The 27,839-nt window shown below is 39.6% G+C and overlaps 1 protein-coding gene across 1 annotated transcript; it reads right to left on the bottom strand.

Annotated features, from left to right (window-relative positions):
* Positions 1-6,693: 6,693 nt before the first annotated feature.
* On the bottom strand, positions 6,694-7,035 carry LOC139198100 (uncharacterized). The gene has a single exon (XM_070826361.1). The coding sequence runs from the start codon at positions 7,033-7,035 to the stop codon at positions 6,694-6,696; it is 342 nt and encodes a 113-aa protein (XP_070682462.1).
* Positions 7,036-27,839: the final 20,804 nt, after the last annotated feature.

Below are 27,839 nucleotides of genomic sequence, written 5' to 3'. Positions count from 1 at the left end.
TTTCTTCTCCTTTGCTTCTCTTATCTTCCTAGCCTTCTCCAGTGCTTCCTTTTTCTTCTGATCTTCTTTGGCTTCCCTCCTCCTTGCTATCGCTACCACTTCACTCTCCGAAAGTCTCATTTTTATTCCTTTTTTACCCCCAAACATTTTGTTTTGGCTACTTGCGATGCAATTATGCAAATAGGAAATTCTCTTTGATGGTCTAAAGCCATATGCATGAATGGCTATTTATATATCTTGCCTTAGTTTTTTATTTGCCGGGTTGGTCCTAGAAACAGCTGCGTGGCTTCGTTGGATAGGTAGTTGTCCCTTTTTCTTCTTTTTTTTGTTTATTTAATTAATTCAACTACAATCATTCTTGATATTTAAATTCAATTTTTTTTTTGGAAGCAATTCAAAAATTCTTTTAATAAAATGAAAACTGTATGTCACAATGACTATGAATCATGAAAGAACTATTAATTATAGTACAAAACTTTACGTCAATGGTAAAACATATAGAAAATTTTAATACAGAGTAAAAAAATTTATTTACACTCCTTTTGCCTTCCTCCCTACTCATCGAGATATATGTTTAAACTTATTCATTGTTTTAGTTTAATTTATTCAGTTTATGATAAAAAAATTATGTAAAAGGAGGAAAATAGTATATGCTTACCTTTTCCCAAGTTGAAAGCTTATATCACAATTTCATGTATATATTACCATAAAAGTAATGATTTCTTTTGGTCATTCTTTATATATAGAGACAACGAAAGATTTGGCACTACATGTAAATAATATGTCATTACAAAGTTGTTGGTCACTAATTATCTATATATATTGTAGTGGAAAGACTTGGAAGTCAACAAAGGAAGGAACATAGTAGTTCCCATAGCCTGACAAAACTCAAATCCAAAAGGACTAATCCATTTTTATAACCTAAAAATGCAAATTAACCTAAGGACTTCAACAAGTGATATGCCACCTCACCTATATGCTATAAACACCTTTGATTAAAGATCTAAGCCTCATGCGCCCACGAGGTGGGGGGGAGCTTAGGCCAATTAATCTCCGATGCGTAAGTCAGTTTCTCTGAGAGAGAAAAGTGTTTAGGGCTTTTTAGGGGTAGCAAAAACATCTGAAAATTGGTAGAATATGGGGTATTTATAGGGTTAGGGCCGGCCATGGTGTTAGGGTTTTACCCTACACATGGCGGCATCCTATTGGCCAAGTTTATGGAGAAATATTCTCAAGATATTAAATATGAAATAATATCTTGAGATCATGGAGTAATTATCCCTAATTGATTTAAATTGGGATTACTTACTTGATTGAAGTCAATCTTCAATTGGGAATGTATTAAAGATAGGATTTGGGTAATTAATCCTTATCTTTAATGCCTTGACATTTCATTGCCAAGGGTAGGTGAGCTGTGGGCAATCGTATTTAGCTGTTGGGACCTTCAGAGGTGTGAGCTGCGCGTGGGAGCATCTGAGAAACTTGCCCATTTATTGAAGGCAATCTTGTCTTTCTTGAGCAAAAGTCCACGTGTCGCCTCTAGAATTTTTGGGATTATTTTAGGCTCCACAAATGCCCCCACACCTACTGGACTGCAGGCAGAAAATGGGCAATAGGTGTAGAAATCCCAAGCTGCTTGGGCTTGTAAATTTGTTTGCCAATTTGAACTTGATATCCTTTCTTGATTTGGAGATAAACTTTTTATAGGAAAAGGAAACCAATTGCCCCTAATACCTATTTAACTCTGCCTTAAGCAGGGGATTAAATAAGTTTGGAGAACAATCATCATTCCAACAAGGAAGAGAAACCAGATGAATTTTTTCTTCCCCATCCTTTAGCTTTCTTCTTCTCTTGCCCTTGCAAAGAGTCGTCTCTTGTTGTTGTTGTTCTTCTTCGTGTCGCACCAAGGTAAGAAAAATTCGAAGTTTTTTTTTCTTGAATTTTTTGGCAGTCTTAGGACTTGAAAAATTGGCTCAGCTGGGGCCGAGGGTGTGGGTGACACTCGGCAAAGGAGCCACGGGGCTGCTGTGCACAGTGAGCAGCATGGTAGTGCGGCGCGGGAGCCGACTGGCTTGGGCCAGGTGGACAGCTCGGCTCGGGCCGAAGTGGCTAGGCGCTAGGGCACGGAGAGACTGGCTTGGGCCAGGTTTTCAAAGCTGCTAGGCATGGGCCTATGCAAGTGGGAGGTGAGAGAATGGCAAAGTCCGGCATGGGCTAGCTCTCGGGCTTTGGTAGCTTGGGCCTGTTTGCTTAGGGCACTTGGCTTGCGAAAGAGAAATAAGGGAGGCACGAGCTTTCTCCTGTGTTGGGCTCAGCGACATGAGCCACGTGTAGGAGAGAGAGGCAAGGGCTGGGCCTTTTTGTGGCCTGGTCATGTGGATGAGTTGGGCCGTGGGGCCTGGCGCTGGGGCACTAGGCTCTACGGTTTTTTTTTTTTCTCTTTTTTCGCGAGCTGCCTTCTAAATATTTTCCTTAGTAATTTTTGCTGGGACTTTGGGATGTCTTCCTCCGATCGCAAAAATGACGAATATCTTCCACCTTTGTACCATCAAAGTGGTCCTTCCGGCAAGGTGGGCAACTTCAAGGCTGTGTATGTCAAGATCAATTCTGACGAGCTGTTTCGGAATTTTCTTAAGGTGTACAAACATGTGATTTAGTCAGGGGTTTGCATTAAGTGGGTGAAAGATGATAACAGCCAAGAACCATGCAGCGAGGGTGCCACTGTTAGGAAGAGAGCTATCAAATTCCATCCGTACTACTTTGTGTTGAGATTTACTTTTCCCATGCCCTGTTTTTTCTAGGAGGTGATATGCTCCATGAAATGTGTGCCTGCTCAGTGCTCCCCAAATGCAGTTTATGCGATGGTGGGGTTCTTTGATCTTGGCTTGACCATTAATGAGTTTTGGTACTTCTTTGAGATTGGCCACGAAGGCGTGGGGCAGCTGATGTCTCACAATAGACTGCTTGATGCTTCCTGCAAAGGTGATCATGAGTGGGCGAGAGATAGCTTGGAGGTTAGTAGAGAGTGGGAGTCTGACTCTTTTTTTGAGCTGCGTGTCCTAACTGTTTTTATCAGTGGTAAGTGAACTGCTTCATTCTTGGCCTGCTTGAATTTTTTGTTCAGCTGCTCCGTAACTTCAGTTTACTGATCGTCTTTATTACGTTCTGTTGATTCAGAACTCGGCTCAACTCCAAAAACTTTGATGGATATGAAGAAAGTGCACATCGCATTGGGCATTCCTGCTGAGTACCATGAGTGGCGCTGGTTGCTCAGCCCTTTTCGTCGAGAGAAAGGCGAGCTACTTCCGAAGGAAAAGTAAAGCAGATAAAAGATGAGGCGCTTACTCGTCTGATCACTGCTATAGAACATATTACCAATGAGGGTGGAAAGAAAATATCTTCCTCACCTGCTTGTGAGCCTTCAACCGAGAAAAAACTAAAGACTTATTCTGCTGCTCGCGGGGACTCGTCTATTGTGGAGAAGCTTGTGAAACCTGCTGCTCTTAAGGTGACCACATCTAATGTTGAGTGACTTACCCAGTGGAAAGGTTCAGTGGTGCCCCCGGTGTCTGGGTTTGTGTTGAAGCGCCCGTCAGAAGTTATGTCTGGTTTGGCTTCTGAAAGACTCACCGCTATGAAAAGCGAGAAGGTGGATTCTGCTGCTAAGGTGACGCCTGGCCCTGTTCTTCCTCTTGCTGGACTAATTCGTTTGCTAAAAAGGGTAAGTCTGCTTGCATGGGCAGTTGTGAAAGATCCACCGAGTCTGAGGCTGGAGAGTTTCCCAAGGTTTGTGCACTGCTAAAGATTGACTTGCTTGAGGATGTTGATGCATGCGCCAAGTTTGTTGACAGTGTTGGGAAAGTTGTCATCTGCTTATACTCTTTTGTGAAGGCTGTCCTACCTACTTGAGGAGGTCCTCCCTGATTACCATAAGACTTTGATCCTGGCAGCTGAGTCTATATATGTTGATCAGGATGCTGTCAAGTGTGCTAAAGAGGTCAAAGTGGCGTTGGTGGCTCAACTTCACTCGGCTACTGAAAAGATCGAGAAGCTTGAATCTAAACTTGCCTTTTTGAAAGGGTCTGATGTCTTTGCCCCACTTCTATGCAGCTGAAGATTGCTCATCAGGAGGTTGCCCATTTGAAGGCTAAGTTTAGTGCAACTCAGGCGATGTTGAAAGCTGCAGAGAAGGAAGTTAGTTGTGTTTCTTCGGTGGTCGATGACCTTGAGCGCATCAATTCGGAGCTACAATCTGCTTGTTTCGTCACACACACTTCATTGAGGTCGAAAAATAATGTGCAAGTTTTGAAGCAGAAGTACATATGCATGAATTGAAACAAAACAAAAAATTGCAGCAAATGTAGATGTTGATGAAATACATCGTAAGTTGACACAAGGACCTTAAGTTAAAGTTAAGAGCATGAGTAAACTTTGGAGTCGATCTTATCTTTATGCATGCTGAAATGTCTCATCTCAAGGAGGTTGGTAGTAAGCTTGAGTCCAAGGAAGTAGATCTGCAAGGTGCGCTGTTTGTTAGCAAAAACTTGAGAAAGGAATTGCATAAGCTGTAGGGTGCTCACATTGGGCTTGTTGAGGAGAATGTGCAGCTGAAGAATGAGAAAGTTGGTCATGAAGAGGCGCTAGCTTCTTGTTAGGTCGATTTCTACAAGCTTGGCTATGTAGACCATCTTCAGGGCAGGTCGTCGAATTATAAGTTTTCCGAGAAGGACTTCGAGACTTTCTTCATTTCTCTAGCAGATCTGCTTGATTTCTCGTTTGAGGCTGCCTTTGGTGGAGCAGCTGAGGGTCAGGTAGTCGAGGCATGGGTAGTTGAGGATGAGTTGATGGAAGCTTTGGTTCTTATAAGTGGTGTGGCTGCTGAAGGCATGGCAGTTGAGGAACCAGTGGTTACACAGGCTGCCAATGAGTAGTCTCTTTGCTTAGACTTAGGAATTATCTTATTTTCCTTTTTATTTTGCTTAACTCGAACTTTGTTGGCCTTCGAGCCGGTTTATCAATTTGCTAGAAATTTAATAAACAGTTTTCCTCATTTTGCTTCATCCTTCTATTTCGCTTGGTCTTTTGCAAAACATTATCCTAAGACGGTCGGCTAAGTAAGCTGCGTCAATGAAGCAGTCGATCCCACATCATCACTTAGGTTTTAGTTTCGTCTTCTAGGCTCCAACAACTTTACCTGCAAGAGGAAAAAAAATATGAGAATTCTAACTTATAGAGCCGGTTGTTGAACTCGTCGCCTCCGTAGGAAGTAAGCGAGTTCGCGTAACTATTTATAGTTATGAATCTCGACCGTGAATGGCTTCACGAGCCTAGCTCTCATGGGGCATACTGCAACATTTTTCACATATAGAGTCGGTGGCTCGACACGTGTTTCTCGTAGAAAGCAGATGAGCTCGCGTAACTACTATGGCTGTATTTCGGCTTTGAATGGCTTCTTGAGCTTTGGTGGCTTCTTAAGCTTTGGCCCTCCTAGCGCGCGTTGTGAAGTTTTTAACTTATAGAGTCGTCAGTCGGACATATGTTTCTCGTAGAAAACAGAGGAGGTCCACGTAGCTACTATAGTCGTCATTCGGCTTTATCCCTGCAAAACTTAAATCGTAGACTGTCGGCTGGAAGCGCTGCTTTTAAATAAGTAGACGACTCCGCGTAGTCATAGCAGGTATAAATCTCGGCTTACGGATTACCTTGGGCTGTCAATCGTCGGGTCATCGGCCAGACGTCTTACTTATAAAAACAGACGACCTGCATGACCACTTTGGGTGTTGTCCCTGGCTCTCGAAGACGTTTCAAGCGTGAGGTGTAGACAGAATTACGCCTTAGATGATACATCCTTCCGAGTTATAACTTGATTCCGTAGGTTGCTTAACTAGTATTGCAACACTTTAAAACTAAGCTACGTTCATGAAGACCTACACGTCGAGGATGGACCATCTAGTCACACGAACTCTTTCATGGGCAAGAATCCTGCACTTAGTGTCTCTTCCAGTTAGAGACTCGGGATCTCACAAAATTGAATCTTTAAGTTGGCTAAGTCTAATATAGGGGAATGACTCTCTTGACTAATTCTGGGAGTCGTCCAACTCAGGTAGTCGCTGCATTAAGAGGAAACTAAGTAGTCGTGCCACTCATCCATGTCTGGATATTTTAGATTAGTGTACCCTCTCCTAAATAGAGAGCACACGCCATATCTGCAAGGGCAAAGAGCGTCTTCTACTTGTCACAGGGGCGGTCAGTTTGTTTATACGTTCGGCCCAGTCTTATGAATAATTCCTTCGATCTTCATTGAGAATAGAGAAATTTATTAACTTTGCTCATAAGCAGGAATGGCATAACAACTGATAATCATCGGCATGCAAGGTCTTGTTCATCGAGCTGCTTGAGTCTTCGAACTTTATTCGTCTTGAACAGGGTCCAAGGAATTGTATGAGGTCACATATAGTACTTTCTCAGGTTGTAGGCATTCCACTACTTCTCTATTTCTTGGTCGCTCATAGTAGTGAGGGTGTAGCTGCCCTTCCAGCCTACTCGGCTAATTTTGTACGGACCTTCCTAGATGTAAGCCATCTTTTTGGAGCTTTCTGGTCTGGCGGTGATGAAGGCTTTTCTAATGATTAAGTCTCCTGGATGGAAATGTCGGATCTTCGCCCTCTTATTATAGCTAGAGATAAGTTGCTGCTAATAGGTCACAATGCGGGTGATAACCTTTTCGCGTTCTTCCTCTACTAGGTCTAAGTTTGTGGCCATCTCCTTCTCGTTCTGCTCTAAATTCGGTAGTACAGTGCTAATGTTTGGCACCATGACGTTGGGATGAATGATCGCTTTAGAGCCATACGCCAGGTAGAATGAAGTTTCGCTGGTTGCTCGTCTTTTGGTGGTGCGATACGCCCATAGAACACTGGGGATCTCGTCTGGCCACTTGCCCTTCTTATCTGAGATGGACTTCTTGAGGCTGTCGAGGATGGTCTTATTAGACGCCTCAGCCTGCCCATTGTTTTGCGGATGCCGGAGCATGGACATGTGCTACTTAATGCCATATTTTTTTAGAACTTCACCAAGTCTTTTCCCACGAATTACGGGTGGTTGTAGTAATGGGTTCGGCTTCAACCCATTTTGTGAAGTAGTCGGTCACTACAATCATCATGCATCTGCCCCTAGTAGCAGGCAACATTAGTCTTTCTAGGTCAATCGCTCACTGCATGAATGGCCAATGGCTCGTCTGCAGGTGGAGTTCGCTAGTAGGTAATGCAGGCACGGGCTTGAAGCGCTGGCAGATGTCACACCTTTGTACATACTCCTTGGCATCTTAATGCATGGTTGGCTAGTAATAACCAGCGTTAAAAGCTTTTTGCACCAAGGAATGGCTTCTAGAATGGTTTCCATATACAGGAGACGATAGACAGCAGATATGTGGTCCTGAAAATGATCTTTGAACAAGCATGCCGTTCTACATGTAGTAGTGTGCTGACTTCATCTAAAGCTTTATGGACTCCAGTCTGTCTGCGGGGAGCGTTCCATTGACTATGTAGTCGATGATAGGATTATGCCAACTCAGAGTTGTGTTGATCTGCACCACCTCAACTACTGGTTCCTTATCTATACTCGACTTTTCCAAATACTCGACTGGAAAGGAGCGCTTGAGCTGATGGTTTAAAGTAGAGCCTAGGCCTGTTAAAGTATCTGCGTGGGCATTTTCTGCTTATGGAACCTAAGTGAGTGTGTAAGCTTGGAACGTCGCAAGCTGGTCTCATACCTTCTCGAGGTATCGGGCCACCCTTAGATACTCGGATGTGTACTTCCTTGAGGTTTGGTTGGTGATCAACTAGAAATCAGAATAGATCGCGAGCTTTTTCACCAATAGGTCTTTCGCCAATCGAAGACCTGCTAGTAGGGCTTCATACTTTGCTTCATTGTTTGATGCCTTGAAGCTTAAAGTGATTGCCTGCTTATGCATCAAACCGTCTGGGGTAATAAGAACTAGGCCTTCCCCCAATAATTGGAAGTTGGATAATCCATCGACGGGCATACGCCAAAAATCTCCAGCAGGTGGGGCTACAGCTTGCTTGGCTACCTTCGGGGTATTTTCATTTGAGTTGTTGTGTCCTTCAGGCTTGGAGTGAATTCTGCTATGAAGTCCGCCAATGCTTAGGCTTTTATTGTCATGTGGGGTTGGTATGCTAAGACGTAATGAACAAGTTCCAACGCCTACTTCATCACTAATTGAGAAGCGTTTGGACTATGCAAAATTGATCTTAGTGGGTACTGGGTCATGACGATGACTCGATGCCCTTGAAAGTAAGGTCTGAGCTTCCTAGCTGCAACAACTAACACCAAAATTAGCTTTTCAATTTTTGGGTATCTGGTTTCCACATCGATTAGAGCTTCGGATGTATAGAATACAAGCAGTTGGGCCTCTAGCTCTTCTCGTATAAGGGCAAAGCTCACTGCTACTTCTGATATCGCCAGATAAATGTACAGGTTCTCCACTGCTTCCAGCTTGGATAGTAGTGGAGGTGATGTCAGGTATTGCTTCAGGTCCTGAAATGCTTTCTCGTACTCATCATCTCATTTATCCTTCTACGCTTGCTTGATCGCCTTAAAAATGGCTTACTTCGATTAGTGGATCTCGAAAGGAAACGATTGAGAGCCGCTGCTCGTCCGGTCAGACTTTGGATCTCCTTTAGAGTTGTAGGAGACGTTATATCAAGAATCGCTCTTATTATCCTTGGGCGAGCCTCGATTCCTTGCTAGGTTACAAGGTACCCTAAGAATCGGCATGAGGAGACGCCAAAAGTGCACTTGGCTGGGTTGAGCTTCATTTTGTACTCTCGGAGGATGTCAAAAGTTTCTGCCAAGTTACGAATGTGGTATGACCGCTGCTTTCCTTTTACCATGATATCGTCGACATAGACTTCCATGGTGACTCTGATCTGCTTCTTGAACATCGTGTTTTCGAGTCGTTGGTATGTTGCTCCTACGTTCTTCAGGCCAAAGGGCATTACCTTGTAACAATATGTGCCTTGCTCGATCATGAATGTGGTTTTCTCTTTGTGAAGTTCATACATGACAATCTGATTGTAGCCTGAGCATGCGTCCAAGAAGCTGAGCACCTGGTTCCCGGATTTTGAGTCAACAAACAGGTCAATTCGGGGAATTAGGTAATTATCTTTAGGGTATGCCTTGTTAAGGTTGGTGTAATCCACGCATACTCTCTAATTGGCCAGCCATACTGAATGCACCACTTCCTCAATGAAGCCGACCTCCAGTAACTTGTTAATTTCTGCTTCAATAATCGTTACTCACTCGAGTGCGAAATGTCGCCTTTTTTGGATCACAAGTTTGGTTGTGGGATCAATGTGCAGCTTATGGCAAGCTATTACTGAAAAGATACCGGGCATGTCAGAGGGTGACCATGTGAAGACGTCACGATTTTCCCTAAGGAAAATCGTGAGTTCTTCCTTCTCCATCGAGCTCAGACGTGAGCCAATCCTAACCGTCTTTTCCAATTGGTGAAGGTCAAAAATGATGTCTTCAACGTCCTCTTTGGGTTTCCATCCTAATTCATCTTCCAGGGCATTGTCGACCTTGACGCCATCTTTTTGACCTGCCTGCTGTAATCGCTATTTGACGGAGGTATAATTGTCTTTCTGTAATTCAGCTGCTACTGCTAGGGTGAAAGACTTATTCTTCAACTTATTAAGAACTTGTACAGTGCATCTCTAAGACATAGCTTGGTTGCATTTGATCTCTTCGATTGCTCTTCCCAGGATGCGAAATTAGATTTTCTAATACTTGATCCAGGTACAGCATCTACGGCTTAAACTTGAAAGACCAATCTCGCCTGCTGGATCTTACTTTTCTTGGAATTGTTGGTGGCCCTTAGATGCTTGGACTCGATAAAGATTTCGTTGATTCAGATTATCTTGGCTGGGGGTTCTGTGTCGGTATCTGCTTCTTACCTAAGTTAGGTAGCTGGCCTCTTTCATGTGGTGTAGTCGTTGGTTGTGTACTTGGGACCTCTGTGGAATGCGTAGTACTTTGTTTGGTCCATCTTAGAGGTGTCCCCCTTTATGGGTGGCGGCGACTTGAACCACAGCTTGTCCTTGAAGTCCCGAAAGATTTGGTTGATCGGGACTGAGAACATGGTGTACATCTTGAAGGCCATGCCTCATTTCTCATAGATCAATCCTTGCGTCTGCTTCTTGGCTTGTTTTTGTCATTGAGCGATTTATCGCTCATCTTCTTCTAAGTTGGCTCTGAGTCTTTGCGCGGATACTCAAGCGGCTTCTAGGAGCACTTGGCCTCACCCTGGAGGGAGTACTTTTTTGCCAAAGCATAAGAGTTTGCCAGGGTCAAGTTTTCGCCCATGATCAATTCTCTGAAAAGTGGGTAATCTGCTGGGAGCCTTTCTCAGAAAGTTGAACATGCAATGCTATCATCGTATCTGACGATCTTCGCCTTCTCTACCTTAAACCTCTTGATGTATATGTGGAGTGACTCTTTTAGGTCTTTTTTCATGTTGGAAAGGTGGTCAGACTTCTTCTTGATCGAACGGTAGGATGAATATTCCTTAGTGAAAACCAAGGAAAGTTTGCTGAAGTTCCAGATTGATTGTGGTGGTAGGGTGTGGAACCAATCTTGCGCTTCACCTTGGAGTGTTGTGGCAAAGATCTTGCACATGAGAGCGTCGTTGTTGGAGTAGAGGGTCATGGTGCTTCGATAGTGCATAAGGTACCTGTCTGGATCTTCATCTCCTTTGAACAAAGTGAAGTGTGGCAGGATGAACTTCTACGGTGGCTTAATCTGCTCGATCGCGTCTGTAAATGGTGACCTGCTCAGGTTGGCCACGTCTCTACTGAAGGCATCGTTGGTAGTATTAATGCGCTAGAATTCGCTCAGCTGCTCTACTATAAGCCTTTGTACTTCTTCCTAGTTTTACGCCTGGTGGGGTCAGCGGAGCCTTCTATTGCCCTTGGTGTTAACCTCCTTGTCCATATTGCTCTTCGGCATATCCTGCTCCTCTGTGTTGCGATCGCGATGCAAGTGGTTCGTTTTGTGTTGCTTGTCGTCTCGCTTGGCGGGGGCTACCAGTGGAACTTGAGCTGGACTGCTTTCGTGCTCTCTTTTGTTTGTCATGCGGCTGCCTACTCTGGTGCTTTGTTGGAGGATCTCTTTGTAGGCCTAGCCTCGTGTGGACGCTTCTCATAGAATGTCCTGAGTGCTCGTTGGAGTATGGACCTAACCTCAAATGCACACTGACTCGTGAGCTGAGTAGGGAATAAACGATTCTCTGTGCATCTGATTGGGAAAAGATGTTTCCCCGAAGGCCCAAATGAGGGTGCACACTACCCAAACGTATGGTTCGTGGTAGGTTGAGCGACTTTTTACCGGGACATCGCTGGAATAAGTCATGTTCTTCTACCCTTATCCTGCTTCGGGACACCTTGTCTGTGGCACATTGCATCTCGATACGCTTGAGGAGCTGGTTCACCAAGGTGGTCTGCTGCGAGTGGGCACTCGTAAAATTGGAGACCTGTTAGGGCAGGTGGTACTTACAATTTGGATTAGAAGAGTCTGGATGATAGGCATCTCCATGTGTGGTGGAAGTGTAATGGATTGCAGGTACAAAGCTTAAGCCCAGATAGGGCATTTCTGCAAAAAAGTTGGGTGAAAATAACCTTGAGTCGATCGTGGAACCGATGGTTGGAATCTAGATCATCGGAGATGGCCTTAGATTGGATTAGGCCGCAGGCTGGCTCTTCGGAGCGGGTCGCGAAGTGGGCCAACCTGACTGGGTGGTTGACACTTGTGCAGGGGTGTGGTGGGTTCATAAGTGTTGTGGCTAGCCCTGGGCCTGCGCTGCGCATTGGGCTGGTGCTAGCTCATTGCGAGCTTTGGCTTGGTTGGCAGCTGGCTGGGCTCGCCTGGCAGCGAGCTGGCTTGGGCCGCCTTCCAGTGAGCTACTCATGATGGCTGGGCTAGCTCAGTTGGGTTTCCGTAGGCATAGGCCTCGGCTTGGAGCGCCTAGGCTCGATGAATGGCAGATGGGGCTACTGTAGTGGGCTAGGCCTATTATGGTAGCTGCCAAGCTTTGGGCATCCTGCCCGTGGACCACGAGTTAGACCTAGGCCTCTTGCTTATGGTTTTGAAGGTTGGGCCGCTACAAGGTCAGTGGCGTGTGAATTTGGGCTTTGGCCTGGTGGCCTTGCCATGATTGCTGGGTCACGACAGTGGTGGTTATGCAGCTCTGCGATGGTAGGGCTCCTCCTGCCGTCGAGTTGAGCCTTAAGGACCTCCATTGTGGGGCTACATCCTTGTCTCTACTCTATGGTCCAAATCCTTGTATGTATGACGTTCCGTTCGTCATGATTTCTGAATTTCCTACCATTGTATCCTTTCTCCAAGGATTGACCAATAATCTTTTCTAGGAAAAATTAATTGGTACGACGTGTGAGATATTCAATGTAACAGAAAATTCAAGAAACCAAATGAAAGAGGCTTATTCGAATATTTGAATCAGCTTTCAATGAAAGCACCAATTTGTCGATGCAAATTTCCGTCGTCTTCAGTCTTGACGAAAATGCACCTGCAAAATAATCAACACCTTTTATGAAGGACCTAAGCCTCACGCGCCCACGAGGTGGGGGGGGGGTTAGGCTAGTGGATCTTCGATGCCTAAGTCAGTTTCTCTGAGAAAGTAAACCGTTTAAGGCTTTTAAGGGGTAGCAAAAGCCTCTGAAAACTGGTAGAATATGGGGTATTTATAGGGATAGGGTCAACCATGGTGTTAGGGTTTTACCCTACACGTGGCAACATCCTATTGGCCAAGATTTATGGAGAAATATTCTCAAGATATTAAATAGGAAATAATATCTTGAGATTATGGAGTAATTATCCCTAATTGATTTAAATTTTGATTACTTACTTGATTCGAGTCAATCTTCAATTGGGAATGTATTAAAGATAGGATTTGGGTAATTAATCCTTATCTGTAATGCTTTGACTTTTCCTTGCCAAGAGCATGTGAGCTGTGGACAGTCGTATTCAACTGCTATGACCTCCAAAGGTGTGAGCTGCCTGTGGGAGCATCTGAGAAGCCTGCCCATTTATTGAGGGCAATCTTGTCTTTCTTGAGCAAAAGTTCACGTCTTGCTATTAGAATTTTTGGGATTATTTTAGGCTCCACACATTTATTGCGAGGAAATATTCATGTTAAATGATTGTTGTTACCATATTTCTTTTACATATTTACTATATTTTATCGGTTTTGTATTTAAAAATAATTCATAGCTTTTGGTAGTATTTTTGTAACGTCACGGCCTAAAAATTTTTATTTTGGGAAATAATTGTGGTGATAGGCCAAATTGAACTCTTGTTTATTTAACTACCATAATTCATAATGTTTATTTAACTACCATAATTCATAATTCTTTATCTAAATTTATTAATCACTCACAAAATCTATAACCAAAATTTAGTTACCAAAACATAAGATTTAATTTTACAATTAATCACCAAATTTCTTTTCTTAATTCAAATTCCAAATTTCTTCCCCCATCTGATTTTTGATTCCTCCTTTTCTCTTCTTTTCTTCCCATCCTAGCCACACACATGGCATAATCTAAATGGTATTTGCTCCAAATTTTTGCTAGAGCATTTCTAGAAATTGAGAGTCAAATTACAAAATTGTCCCTAACTTTAAAAGTTAATAACTTCTTCGTTATAACTCCATTTCACGAATGGTTTGCGCTTACACGCTCGCAGAACCAAGCTCTATCCCAATTTATCAGGAATTAATTTAAATTACATGAGGATAAAATAAGTCCTCGTGAAATTACATTTAATCAACTAAGGCATTTTTGTCTTTTTTACTTATCGATACATTTTTTGACTTAAATTATATAAATTTTTGAAACCATAATTTTTAAAATTTCTCAATTAAATTTTTATAACCATAAATCAATTATTTTCGATTTTCTCCACATATTCACATATTTAAATTTTTAGGGTATTACAATTTTATTGAGCAAGTTTCTTCATGAAGTATAAGAATGACAAATAAAAAAAAAATGATACTTTGGATGCGTCCTTAGTCCCTAACATTCTTTGACTAAAACCTTACGGAAGCGTTTTCTTGCCCTCACTAAATGGCACTGGACTAAACTAGATTAAATATTTATGTAATCCTGTGTTTGACTCGCGTATGGACTAACTTTATGGCGTGTTTACGTAAGGGGAATATGGACTAACTTTATGGCGTGTTTACGTAAGGGGAATATAAATGAGGGAATGGGAATTGCACTACTTTCAAGGAATTTCAATGTTTACCAACACTGGGGGAATGAAAGTATGGGTGGGACCCATCTAAAATGGGGAATCAGGTTACTGATTTCCCCAGAATTGAACTACCGAACAATAGGTGGTATTCGGACTCCCTGAGAAAGCATCCATCCAGAATCAACTTTTTCTGCCCAATATACCCTTATCTCTCTCTTTCTTCCTTCAACCTCTATCTCTGCTTTCTTTGTCAAAGGAAGATTTAGCAGGTTTCATGGCCTGTGGGATTATGGTTTCATGACCAAAATCAGAAGGGAAGAAGATGAGGATTTTGGAATTTCAATTTTGATCATTCGTTGGCCGCAGAGGAGACTTGACTATGACTGGAAAAGGGAGCGGCTGGTGGTGACTGGAAAGGGGAGGCGGTAGTAGATGAAGAGAGATGGATTTGTAGGGGAAGGAGAGAGAGCAAGGGGAGGCAACTGGTGGTGACTGGAAAGGTACCTTTTCGCCGCCGCACCCAATCGTCGCACCGCTGAGGAGACTCAACTGTGAAATTTGTTGGAAGGGACTGCTGCAAAACAAAGCGATTGAAGGATACAGAGCGAGTTGAGACAAGCTGCGATCGAGTGGCTAGGTTTTTATATCTATTTTTATTTTAATTAATTGATTTTTCGGAGGTTTATTGAATTATCAATCCTAATTCAAAAATATTGCTGCGTGACTAACGCTGGTTGTTATTATTATTATTATTTTTTAATTTTAATTTTTGATTGTCTCTTTTTTGGGTAATAGGGTAGGACAGAGGGTGGGTCTTGATAAAAAATGAAAAAAAGAATAAAGTTTTATTAAAGAAAAAATATACTTTCTACTATAAAAATAAAAAAATAAAAAAGTTTAACTAAAAATAATTAGCATAAAATTAGATTAGTTACAATAGGGGTATTTTAGTAATCACGTTAATTTTCATTCCGATTCAAGTGAATTAGTAAACAGTTTATATAAGTTAATGTTATTCCTACTCTGATTCCAGACAGTTTTAGTAGACAACTCCAACATGAATTTGATTATGATTCCACCTCATTCTAATTCCTCCTCAATTCAATTTCTTCTAACTCAATTCTCCTCAATCTGATTACGAATAAGTAAACGAGCCATTAATGGAACAAATGGGACTCGCATGGACTAACGGGTTTACTAAAGGGACTTAGGGAGGACCCCCCAAATTGGGCGGACTACTAAGACCAATCAACTCCACTTTGTGTCTCCCCATTTCACCCATCCCATCTACTTCTTCCTCACCTGCTTCCCGACGAACCCACATCTCAAATTTCCCATATTTGCTTCACAAAGGAACACCTGATCGATATGGGAAATGGGTTCTCCATTTTCGTTGATTGAACTGGAATCAGACCCAGAAAATAGAGATATGAAGAACTTGGCCACAAACTGCATCTTTGTCATTTCCCACCCCATTCCTGCCGCTGAGGAATAAAAGCAGAGAAACGGACGACCACCATAGCCCATCCCATATATCCGAAAGAAATAATTTACATGGCATTGGCTCTAAACAGCATAATCCACCACACCACAGCTTTAAGCCTAAGCACTTTTCTACCCTCTCCCAGAAAGTCCTCTAGCCCTCAATTCCAATGCCTCACAATTGTCGCCAAGATCCGAGAACAAACTCTGAAATTTCAGCTCGATCCTTTACCCGCAGTTCCAGCACTCGTGCCATGCCGTTTTCTTTGAGGCAAAACAAAATAAATACGAAGTTTCAAACTTTGAAAAATAAGAAGGAAGCCAGAGTAATTTGAGGTGGATTGGAAGAAAAATGGAGATGGGAGAAGACAGAGGTACAGAGAAAGGAGGTAAACGGTGGGCGGAGAAAAAGAGAGGTTTAGATAGAGAGAAGATGTTGAACAAAGAAAAAAGAGTTGAAAGAAGATGATTCTAGAAAGAAAAAAAAAGGTAAAATATTATAAAATATTAGTATTTTATTAAATTAATAATAAAATATTAAAAGATATTGATTGTAATACTAGAGTTCTGCTTCTTAGTTTGACAATACATCAAACGTTTCACTAAATCTGTGTTAGCCCGTCTCAAATTTTACGTTTTTTAATTAATTTTAGAAGTGTGAATTTACGAAAATGCCCTAGAGGTAAGGACTTTGACTTTTGCGAATCATCGGTTAGAGTGGCGTATAACTTATTCTTTTAGTATATCCTCATAATACTCGTCACTACGAACGCATAGGCAAAAGTCGTTTGCGAGTCCGAATTATAACGGTATAGTTACGGACGTTTGAAGTTGGTTATTTAAAGGTAGTTAAATTATTTGAACTCCCACCTTGTGAGAAGCCTAACCAATCAGCCTTTAAGCAAAGAGAAAAGGGAACCAATCAAATAAAAGGAGGACAAAGCCTCCAGCCAATCAGAAAAAGAAAAAAAAAGGGGGGGGAAGCTGGAGCTTTCCCGTGGGTTTTTCCGCTCACGACCACCCATTTTCCAAGGTTGATTCCAACCAACTCCTGCGGAGTTATTCGAAGCCACCACCACCATCTTGAAGCTTTCATTCCTCTCTACAAAATCCACCCAAGAACCACCTTGGTTAACCCCTGTATGTGGCAGTTCGAGGCCACAAAACCCGATGAAAACCAATGGTGTTCCGGCCACCCTTTTCATTTTTTCGGCGAATCAGCAAAGCAATGGCCGACACCACCACTTGGGCTTTGTAGCCCATCATCCCAGGAGAAAATCACGACCAGCCTTGACCCCGTTAGAGCATCGAGGAAGAAGAATCGAAGTTCACCCAAGTTTAGGGTTACTGACAGGTTTTAACAAAATTGAAGCTCTTCACAGCCTATTTGGCCTGGGTCACAGGTATAAATCGATTCAACATGTTGTGTAGATGAATTTTCATGTTTGGATTGTGTGATTTGGTGAAGAAGTGAGAAAGTTATAATGATTTAAAGTTTGCCCAGTTTCCGGCAACCTCTACCACTTTCGAGGCATTTTCCAGCCAAATCACGGCTAGATAGCCATTGTGTAAGGTACTGATTTCTTCGTCTCATTGAGAACTATGATTTTTGTTTTTGAATCACTTTTTTTCGTTGAGTATTGACAAAGTTATAGACGTTGAAAGGTTGCCCAGAAATTCCGGCGAGTTACCAGTTTTCCCGCGGACAGCCATCTTTCAGACAATTTTTCGGCTACCATTTGGACTCCAAGTTGGTATAATCTTGTTCTACATTTCTCTAGCTTTGATTTGATATATTATGGGTTGAATTTGGTTGAGAAACAAGTGAGATATGGAGTTCCAAAGATCGCCCAGGGAATCTGCAAAAACTGTAGAATCAGGCAAAGTCCCATTAAGGTCCACCACTTGATTAGAATAGTAATCAACGATCCGACCGTTGGATCGTCACCAAACTTTAATACATTATAGTACGTAATATGTGAGGACCATAGAAACTTACAGATCATGAATCCGACATACGGATCTTCCCGAATTAGATGTGTAAGTTTATAAAATAAATGTTAACTGCCACTTGGTTTTGGGCAATTGACGGAGATCCGACCGTTGGATCACTATGAAATTTTAGTATGTTATTCTAGAAGCATAATTTGTACCTTTGGAAGTTGCGGATTGAAAATCTAATATGCGGATCTTCTGGATCGAGTTATACAGGGTTGTAGAACCTACTGTCGATCTTTGATCGACGATTGACTTATGGTCAATGGGTCTCAAACTATTTTAGAATATCCTTGAGGATGTGTTTTATGTGAATTACGTATTCTATTGATGAGGATTCTGAGATGTGGTTGATAATTGGCCGCATGCGCCAATCGTCGGGACGCCCCGATGGTTGTGCTAGGAAGTTGTAGCATGGACTCCAGGTGAGTGGATCTTTCCTTGCTCATCTTATGTTTCATGATTGATAATTCTATAAATGCTTTTAAATAAAAATGAGAAACTTATGCCATGACATATATATATATATATATATATATATATATGTTATAAAATACTATGAGATGGTTGAGTTAGATTTCATCGTGATCTATCCATATGCGTATTACTATAAATGATTATTGTGAACTACGAATGGCTTGATCCCTGTTTAGGGTACGTAGATAGTCTAATGAGGCGTTAGATGCAGCCATAAAAGAAATGAGATTAAATAACCGAGACCATAGCCTTGTTTAAGGAATTGAGCAATATGTGTAGGCTTTTGGTTTTAAGTATATATGTATACACTTGATATTTTCCCAGAAATATGTTTAAATGAGATTATGCCTTGAATGCCATGCATATAAGTTTATAATTCGTATATGGTATTGATGCATTATATATAATTGTGTTGCTGTGGACGCTCTGAAGTGCAAAGGTGGATGTAGGAGATTCAAGTAAGTTCAGGTAAGTTTAAGTAAATTTAAGTAAGTATACGGTATTAGCATGATTGATGAGATATGTGATGAGATATGGATATGCCGTATAAGTCACTAGAAGTGACTCCGACTTATATGCTAGCCATGATTGATGAGATATGTGATGAGGTATGAATATGCGTATATGTCACTAGAAGTGACTCCAACTTATATGCTAGCCATGATTGATGAGATATGTGATGAGATATGAATATGTCGTATAGGTCACTAGAAGTGACTCCGACTTATATGCTAGCCATGATTGATGAGATATGTGATGAGATATGGATATGCCGTATAAGTCACTAGAAGTGACTCCGACTTATATGCTAGCCATGATTGATGAGATATGTGATGAGGTATGAATATGTGTATATGTCACTAGAAGTGACTCCAACTTATATGCTAGCCATGATTGATGAGATATGTGATGAGATATGAATATGTCGTATAGGTCACTAGAAGTGACTCCGACTTATATGCTAGCCATGATTGATGAGATATGAATATGTCGTATAGGTCATTAGAGGTGACTCCGACTTATATGCTAGCCATGATTGATAAGATATGTGATGAGATATGAATATGTCGTATAGGTTACTAGAAGTGACTCCAACTCATTTGCTAGTCATGATTGATGAGATCTATGATGAGATATGAATATGTCGTATAGGTCACTAGAGGTGACTCCGACTTGCGTACTATTATGAGATATTAATCGCATGATTATTTGATATTATTGTTGAGATGATGTGTTTTGATACATTATGATTTCTTTGGAAATTATACAGGTGTTGTAACGAGGGATTACATGTGTTATATGTTTTCAATTAGTAATTTACTTACATGGCCACTCACCCTTGTCTTGTCTTCACCCTCCAGGTATTATTAGCTGAGTTTTATTATCACCAAAGACTCGCGGCGATTCTTAGTATCAGAGATTATTTCGAGGGTACGATTCTTATATCATTTTTCTGTATTTGCTTATGCTCTGACATCATGTGTGAAGTGAGTTCATTCCTATTCACCAGTGCACTCTGGTATTTAGGCACTCTTAGGTTTAAATTTATTCACAATTTTCCACACCATCACACTTTATGGCTTCGTCACCTTCCAGGTGTCGGCTAACATAGCTTGATTCGGAGTCCTAGTGGACATTCCGGGTCGGGGTGTGTCAAAATCAGTTTAGCTTAGTCTATTATAAGCCAGTCCAACTTAGTTCCTGAAGCTTGTCTAGTCCGAGATAGTCCGTTTCAACAAACGCACCCTAATGGTATTCAAAGTTTGATCAAAGTCGCTTAACTTTGTACACCTCATTATATCACTATTAATATTTATATTTTTATAGTTTTAACATTAATTGTTTGATATTTTATGAGATTTATAATCCTATAAATTTAATATCCCTCATTATAATACTACTAGAAACGGCTACAATAAAAAAAAATCAAACATTTTGATTGAATAAATGGATAAAAACTATGTAACAATAAGAAATAATAAATGGCAAAAAAATGTATCCATAGTGTAAAAAAAATCGGTACATTTCATATATAACAAAGTGGTACATTAATAAAGAAGAATAGGTACATTATAAATAAATTAGAATACAAATAAAAGATTAAAAAGTTATGAGTACAGATGAAATTTTAAAAAATATGAGCGCAAAAACAAATTAATACATGGGTACAAATTAAAACTAAAAAGTAAATACTACCAATTCAAAAAAAGGTTGCAAATTAAAAGTTGGTACAAACTAAAAATATAAAACAAAGTTTAGCCATAAAACATAAATATACCATATGTAATTTTTCTATCATTGATTAATTATAAAATGTCACGTGACGGTAAACACATGAGCACAAATACAAATAAAACTTAAAAAAATATGGGCACAAAAAGAAATTAATATATGGGTACAAATTAAAACTGAAAAGAAAATTGGTACAAATTTAAAAAAGGTTTGCAAATTAAAAATGGGTACAAACTAAAAATAAAAAATATATGATAAAAAATTTAGCCATAAATATAAATATACTAATTGTAACATTTTTAACACTAAATCAATATATTTAGAAATAAAAAATATTTTATTATTGAAATAATTAATGATGTTATTAATACCCAAGAACCTTGATAAAAAATTGAAAAGGAATAAGATTTTCTGTCACATCCCGGTCGGGGGTGGATCACTTCCCGGCCCCGCTCCACCACCATAGCACGATATTGTCCGCTTTGGGCTTACCATTCCCTCACGGTTTTGTTTTTGGGATATCAAACTGACACACCCCGATCCTAGAATCAAGGCGTGCTGGCCGTCACGTGAGCGTGACGTAACCAAAAGTGCGACGCAGAAGTAAAAGATAAAAGAATTATGAAGGAATAAAAACCAACTACTAGCAATAATAACCAACTAGCATACTAGAGTGAATTTAAGTGTGAAACACACATATTCAGAGCATAAGTACTAGGTGCAGTCAAGTAGGATTATAACTAAAATTACAACACCCGCAGGTGAGTCCTACATTTAAGGAGTCTATCAGAACGCTGTGGGAATCCTCGTGGGCCACCAATGCTGCTAACTAGAATCTGAAGGGGTGCAAAACAAAATTGAGTGGGTCAGTAAAACAAAGCTTTTTGAAAACATTTCAATTAATAACATTTCTAACCCCTCGCTGTAAAACCTGTATACTTTCCCATAAAATAACATAATATGCATAAAATCTTCATATATCTCAAATCACAAATATTTATCAAAAACCAGGAAGTATGCCACGGTATAAGCGTCAATAACAAGATAAAGATGCATCAATATAACATGTGAAATAATGAATCAACCGGAGACCCTGCAGTTGGTCCTGTACGGTTAATTTTATAGCTCAATATTCAACCAACCGGAGTCACCACAGTGACCTGTACGGCGCTACTCTGCACATAAATCGGAACTACCTAAAGTAGTCTGTATGATAAAAATGGTGTAAGAATACGCTCTAGTGCTTCTCTGATCAACAGCTGTATAATAATCTAAGATCACCTATAAGTCGGAACCACCTCTAATGGTCTGTACGACATGTCGGAACCCTTTAATGGTCTGTACGACATGCACCTACTTGGATCCAAGGTGAGCATGTGGTGCGGGGTGAATAATATAAGCACTAACACTAGGGGTGCACGTTATGAGCTCTCAACACAATTCACATCATCAATATGCCATATGAACAACAGAAAACTCACCTGATATTCACCTGTGCATCCACAGCACCATTTCACATATATGCATCAAATACCAATTCATATATTTCATATAATATGCATGCATGGCATTTTAAAACATACTTTTATTTAAATTCAATTTCTGGGAAAAAATCAATAGTATATAAATAAATACAGAAAATACTGCCCACTCACTGGTAAGTCGAAGGGTCGTAACCCCCGTGACGCCCTTGAACACGCTCGTCCTCGGGATAGGTCTCACCTATATGCGAAACAACTATAACAAAGTTATTTAAAGCATACAACCAACAATACGTAATAACTTCTCATACGATGCACAATTTGGGTATAGGAATATACCACAGTGACCTACTCGACGTCACGGACATCGAGGTATTTTTAGAAAAAAATTTCGATGCTGCACGCGCCCCCACGTGCCGGAAGGGGCACGCACGCACGCACCCCCATGCGCGTCATCTTCTTCCTCCAGTCGTCGGACTGGTTTCGCCGGCGCCGGAAAACTGGAGATTTTTCAATCTCCTTGTTCTCCGTCAATTCTCAACCATTTTTTACGCATTTTATATCAAAATGAAGCCCTAAGCATGTAGAATCACGCTATACTACTTTAAGGTTAAAAAACATACGAAATCTCACCAAAGAAAATCCAAGAAAACCGGCCAACTTCGAACCCTACGATCTCGACGTCCAAAACCTTCAAACTAAGTACTCCGAGCTTCCTTGGGACCTCACTAAGCTCCCTGTAAGCTTAGAATTCCCTGAAAAATCAACATTTCACGTGTGTATGAACAGTGACATCAAACTAGGTTCGGATTTCATGTGATTTTGAGGGTTTCCAGTTCTAAAAATGGTACCATTCAACTCAGGAGGTTGCAAGGATGAAGAAACTCACCTTTTTTACGTCGATCCGTGAAGATTTGAGGGTTTGATGCCTTGTCCGTACGGTTTCGAGAGGAAGAGAGAGAGAAACTGAGAGGGAACAGAGAGAGAGAGAGCACGGGGAGGTGCTTGTCCCGTGTGTGTGTGTGTGGTTCACCCAAAACAAACCATACTTTAATTCCCTAACCACACAAATTGTAAACCAATTTTTAATCCCCTTAATTTATTTCCAAGAATTTAGGAGAGTATGAACTAATCAAATAACATGTCACACCTACCTTATCAACCGTTAAGGGCAATTCCGTCATTTCACATCCCCGATAAATAAATTTCGGGACGGGCTGTGACATTTTAATCAATGGAGTAGTAAAAGGAGGGATGAGAACCTAATTTTTTCAATAAAAACAAAAAAAAACAAATGAAATTTTCTAATGTATTGAGTGATCATTAGAAAATTCAGAACAAAAAGGAAAAAATCCTTGGAATTCAACAAAGGAATAAAATTAATAGTTCTGCTCATTTCCTAAACGAAAGAGTAATCCTTGAATTTGAAAATTACAAAGAAAAAAAAAGCTATAGTATTTCGCATTGATTTATCTAAAGATTTATTCCAATGGACAAGAAATGGAACCTCTAAAGGGAATAAAAAAATGTTTAAAAAAATTGCTTGGAAGGATCTCCGCATAAATTGGTCAGTTTGATCATTTCTTCACTTTGTGCTTCATTTTTTGCCTTCTCTTTTTCTTTTCTCTTCATCTTCATGTTTTTTCTTCTCCTTTTCTTGTTTCTTTTCATGTCCTCTTTTTCCTGCCTCTTAATCTCCTTCTTTTTGGCTTTTTTTTTTTTATCTCTTATCTCTCTTTAAGCTCTTCTTTTGTCAGCTCTCTTCCTATTTTGAAACACTTTTTGATTTGATCTCTCTTTCTCAAAGATGATGAAACGAATGAATATGTAGGATGGCTTTGTTTGGTGTTTTCTGGGTTGGTTTTGAGTGATGGCCGTCTCATTTCTTGTTCTTGCAGAAACAATGTGTTTCTTGTCGTCTATAAATTGCCGTCCGAAATGACGTTGCTGATGGAATTACCATGTTGAAACAGGTCATCAGAAGGCCATATTTCACGTCCTAAATCCATACTCTCACTTGATAATTTATAATCAATTATTCCAAGATATGGCTCTGTTTCAATGGCAAAGCCTGTTAGAGTAAATATAGAAATATGGAGAATAATCCGAATAATGACTTTGAGGTACGACTTGAATCGTTTCCTTAAAGTGTTATTTGCCCCCACTCGAATGAGTTTGCTAAAGGGTTCTTGGCAAATCATTTCCAGGATACAACAAAGTATGGAATGTTCGATTAGCAAAACCGAATTGTATTCCCTTAAAAAATAATTAGAAAGAAATTGTATAAATGTGATGAGGAGAGAAAAGAGAGCAAAGAAATTATGTAGACAACAAATTTCTGAATGATTCTTTTCTACTAATGTCACCACTATATATAGAGAGAATTACACCCTTTAGACACATCATTTGATTTGAGTATGTCTTTTCACCATGGGATACAACACATTGCATCATTATGTCCAATGGACATATCTAATACAAACACCAATTACCCAAAGATCATATATGTTGTAAAACATGCAGCAACCGTTGGGTATTAGCAAAAGGTTACAATGCTAATTTGAAAGGATATAATTGTTGGGTCAATGACCCAACTTCCCGTCAAACATCCCCATATATATATATATTATATATATATTTTTAAAATATTCAACAATCCTTCCCTATTTGAAAAATATATAGAAAATGATATTACAACTCTCTTTATAATTATCACAAGCATACCGATATAATCATGCATACAATAAAGGTGTCTTTCGAATTAAACCTTTAATTAGTGTAAGTAATTCAAAGTTATAACGAATGCGATGGTGACCTAAGTTTAAACCACCTATTCTTATGTTAAAACCGGAATTACTACACACATGATTATGTCTTATTTCTTTAAAGAAATTCTTGAACCAATTAAGCACTATTATGGCTTTGTGCTTCATCCTAGTTTCATAAACATTTACAAGAGAAAACCCAACTCTTGGCAGAAGCGGCACCACTTCTTATGTTTATATAGGTGAGGTTCCTTCCCATGTCCCTGCTACTATAGACATAACTACAAATAACCTCATTAAGAGTTAAAACTCATCCTCCTAAACGTAGCAGTCTTGCACTGATCATCCTGGAATGAGTTATATAATAATTTTTAGTGCTTACACAACCACTTAACAATAATTTGTTATTACCCATTAAACTTTTAAACTAGTGATGTTCTAGACAAAGTCGGGTTACCATTATTGGTGGCTAATTTTCAGTAAAGGGTTTACCCCCATTCCACTAGATGTACTAACTACCAAAGCTCTTGAAAGTGCTTTCGTTAACGGATCCGCCAAGTTATTACTTGATTTAACATAAACAATATTAATAACTCCATCAGTTATTAATTGCTTGACATATTCATGTCTCAAGCTAATATGTCTAGATTTTCCATTGTATACCTTATTGTATGCTCTAGACAAAGTACCCTCACTATCAAAATATAAAGAAATGGATGGCATTGGTTGTGGCCACAACTCTATTTCCAATAACAAATTTCTAATCCATTCCGCTTCTTTACATGCTGCTGCTAATGCTATAAATTCATATTCTATAGTTGAATGTGCTATACATGTTTGCTTCTTCGAAGCCCAAGAAATTGCTCATCCGGCAATTGTAAAAATCCACCCTGATGTAGACTTATTATCATTAGCACTTGTTATCCAACTTGCATCTGAATATCCTTCAAGTACTGCTGGAAACTCAGAGTAAGTTAAACTCAGGTTAATAGTTCTTTTAAGATAACCAAAAATTCTATTTATTGCTTTCCAATGAGCAGTACCTGGATGACTAGTGTATCTAGAAAGTTTGCTTACTGCAAATGCGATATCTGGCCTGGTACAATGCATGGCATACATTAAACTTCCGATTACACTAGCATACTCAAGCTGTGCAACAGACCTACCAGAATCATTAAGCAAAGTTTCACTATGATCATAAGGGGTATTTGCTTTTTTTATTTGTAGATACTTAAACTTAAGAAGCAATTTTTCTATATAATATGACTGACACAAAGCGTAACCCCCACTATGCTTCTTTACTTTAATTCCCAAGATAGTATCTACTTCATTCAAATCCTTCATCTTGAATTTTGAATTTAAATACTCTTTAGTTTCAGATACACCTTTCATGTTTGTACCAAAAATAAGCAAGTCGTCGACATATAAACATATAACAACACCATAATCATTTGTGAATTTAGAGTATATGCATTTATCAGCACTGTTATGTCTAAATCCATATGATAAAATGACAAAATCAAACTTTTCATGCCATTGTTTTGGTGCTTGCTTCAATCCATAAAATGACTTTACTAATTTACAAACCTTCTTTTCATTCCCATGGAGAACAAACCCTTCTGGTTGTTCCATATAGACTTCTTCATCTAAATCACCATTTAAAAATGCTGTTTTCACATCCATTTGATGCACATGCAAATTATATAAAGATGCCAATGCAAACAATATTCTAATTGATGTGAGCCTAGCTACTGGTGCATATGTATCGAAATAGTCTATTCCTTTTTTCTGCTTAAAACCTTTGGCAACTAGCCTGGCTTTAAATGTCTGAATAGACCCGTTTGTATTGTATTTTCTTCTAAATACCCACTTACAACTTATTGCTTTTGATCCTTGGGGCAAGTCTACTAAAACCCATGTCTGATTAGATATTAATGATTCAAATTCATCATCTATAGCCTCTTTCTAAAAAGCTGCATCTCTTGAAGTCAATGCTTCGCTTAGACTTTTAGGATCATCCTCAACATTCAACAATATGGGTATTTTCTTAAGAACCTTTGTTCTATTTCCTTCGACTAAAAATACAATAGATTGAGATGAAATAAAATCAGAGCCTAGAGTCTTTTCTTTTCTTACCCTTTGGCTTTTCCTTGGTTCATTAACAGTTTCAGACTGTTTTCTTTTCTCACATTGAGATTGACTAGTAGACGGATTAGAGAAATGTGTTAGATCATTCTCTTTTCCAAACACTGAGTAGTCATTATAGAATTTATTTTCTATAAATTCGACATCTCTAGACTCAACTATTGTGTTTGAGTCTAAGTTAAGCAACCTATATGCCTTTGAATTTTCTGCATAACCTACAAATATGCTTTTAATTCCTCTTGGACCCAACTTGGATCTCTTAGGATCGAGTGCCTTATAAAAAGCTACATAACCCCATACTCTCAAATATGACAAATTTGGTTTTCTTCCTTTCCAAATTTCATATGGTGACACATGTGTCTTCATAGATGTAATTCTATTGTGTATATGGCATGCAGTAAACAATGCTTCATCCCATAAATATTTTGGAGTATTAGCATTAATCATCATAGAATTAATCATTTCAGTGAGTGTCCTATTTTTTCTTTCTGCCAAACCATTTTGTTGTAGTGTATAGGGTGCAGTTCTTTGATGTACAACACCATGCTCTTCACAAAAATTATCAAATTTATGTGAAAAATATTCACCACCTCTATCACTACGAAGGCATTTAATTTTCCTTCCCTTTTGGTTTTCAACTTCAGCCTTATAGCGCTTAAAACACTCAAAAGCTTCATCTTTATTAGATAATAAATAAACATAAGTAAACTTAGAACAAGCATCTATAAATGTGATAAAATATCTTTTTCCTCCTCTTGTTAAAACACCATTAAATTCACATATGTCAGAATGTATTAAGTCTAATAAATTTGTATTTCTTTCGGCAGTTGGAAAAGGTTTCTTAGTCATTTTCGCTTGAATACATGTTTCACATTTGTCATTATAATCATCATTGCAAGCAATTAAACCAAGTGTGCGCATGTATTTTAAAGATCTAAAATTTATATGTGCTAAACGTATATGTCATAAA

The sequence above is a fragment of the Malus domestica genome, chromosome 08, assembly GCF_042453785.1.
Source record: "Malus domestica chromosome 08, GDT2T_hap1".
Classification (NCBI taxonomy): domain Eukaryota; kingdom Viridiplantae; phylum Streptophyta; class Magnoliopsida; order Rosales; family Rosaceae; genus Malus; species Malus domestica.
This window is presented reverse-complemented; position numbering and strand designations above follow the sequence as displayed.

Bases quoted from the DNA above. Each gene is read 5' to 3' on its own strand.
- LOC139198100 (XM_070826361.1), bottom strand. From the start codon at position 7,035: ATGTCCATGCTCCGGCATCCGCAAAACAATGGGCAGGCTGAGGCGTCT.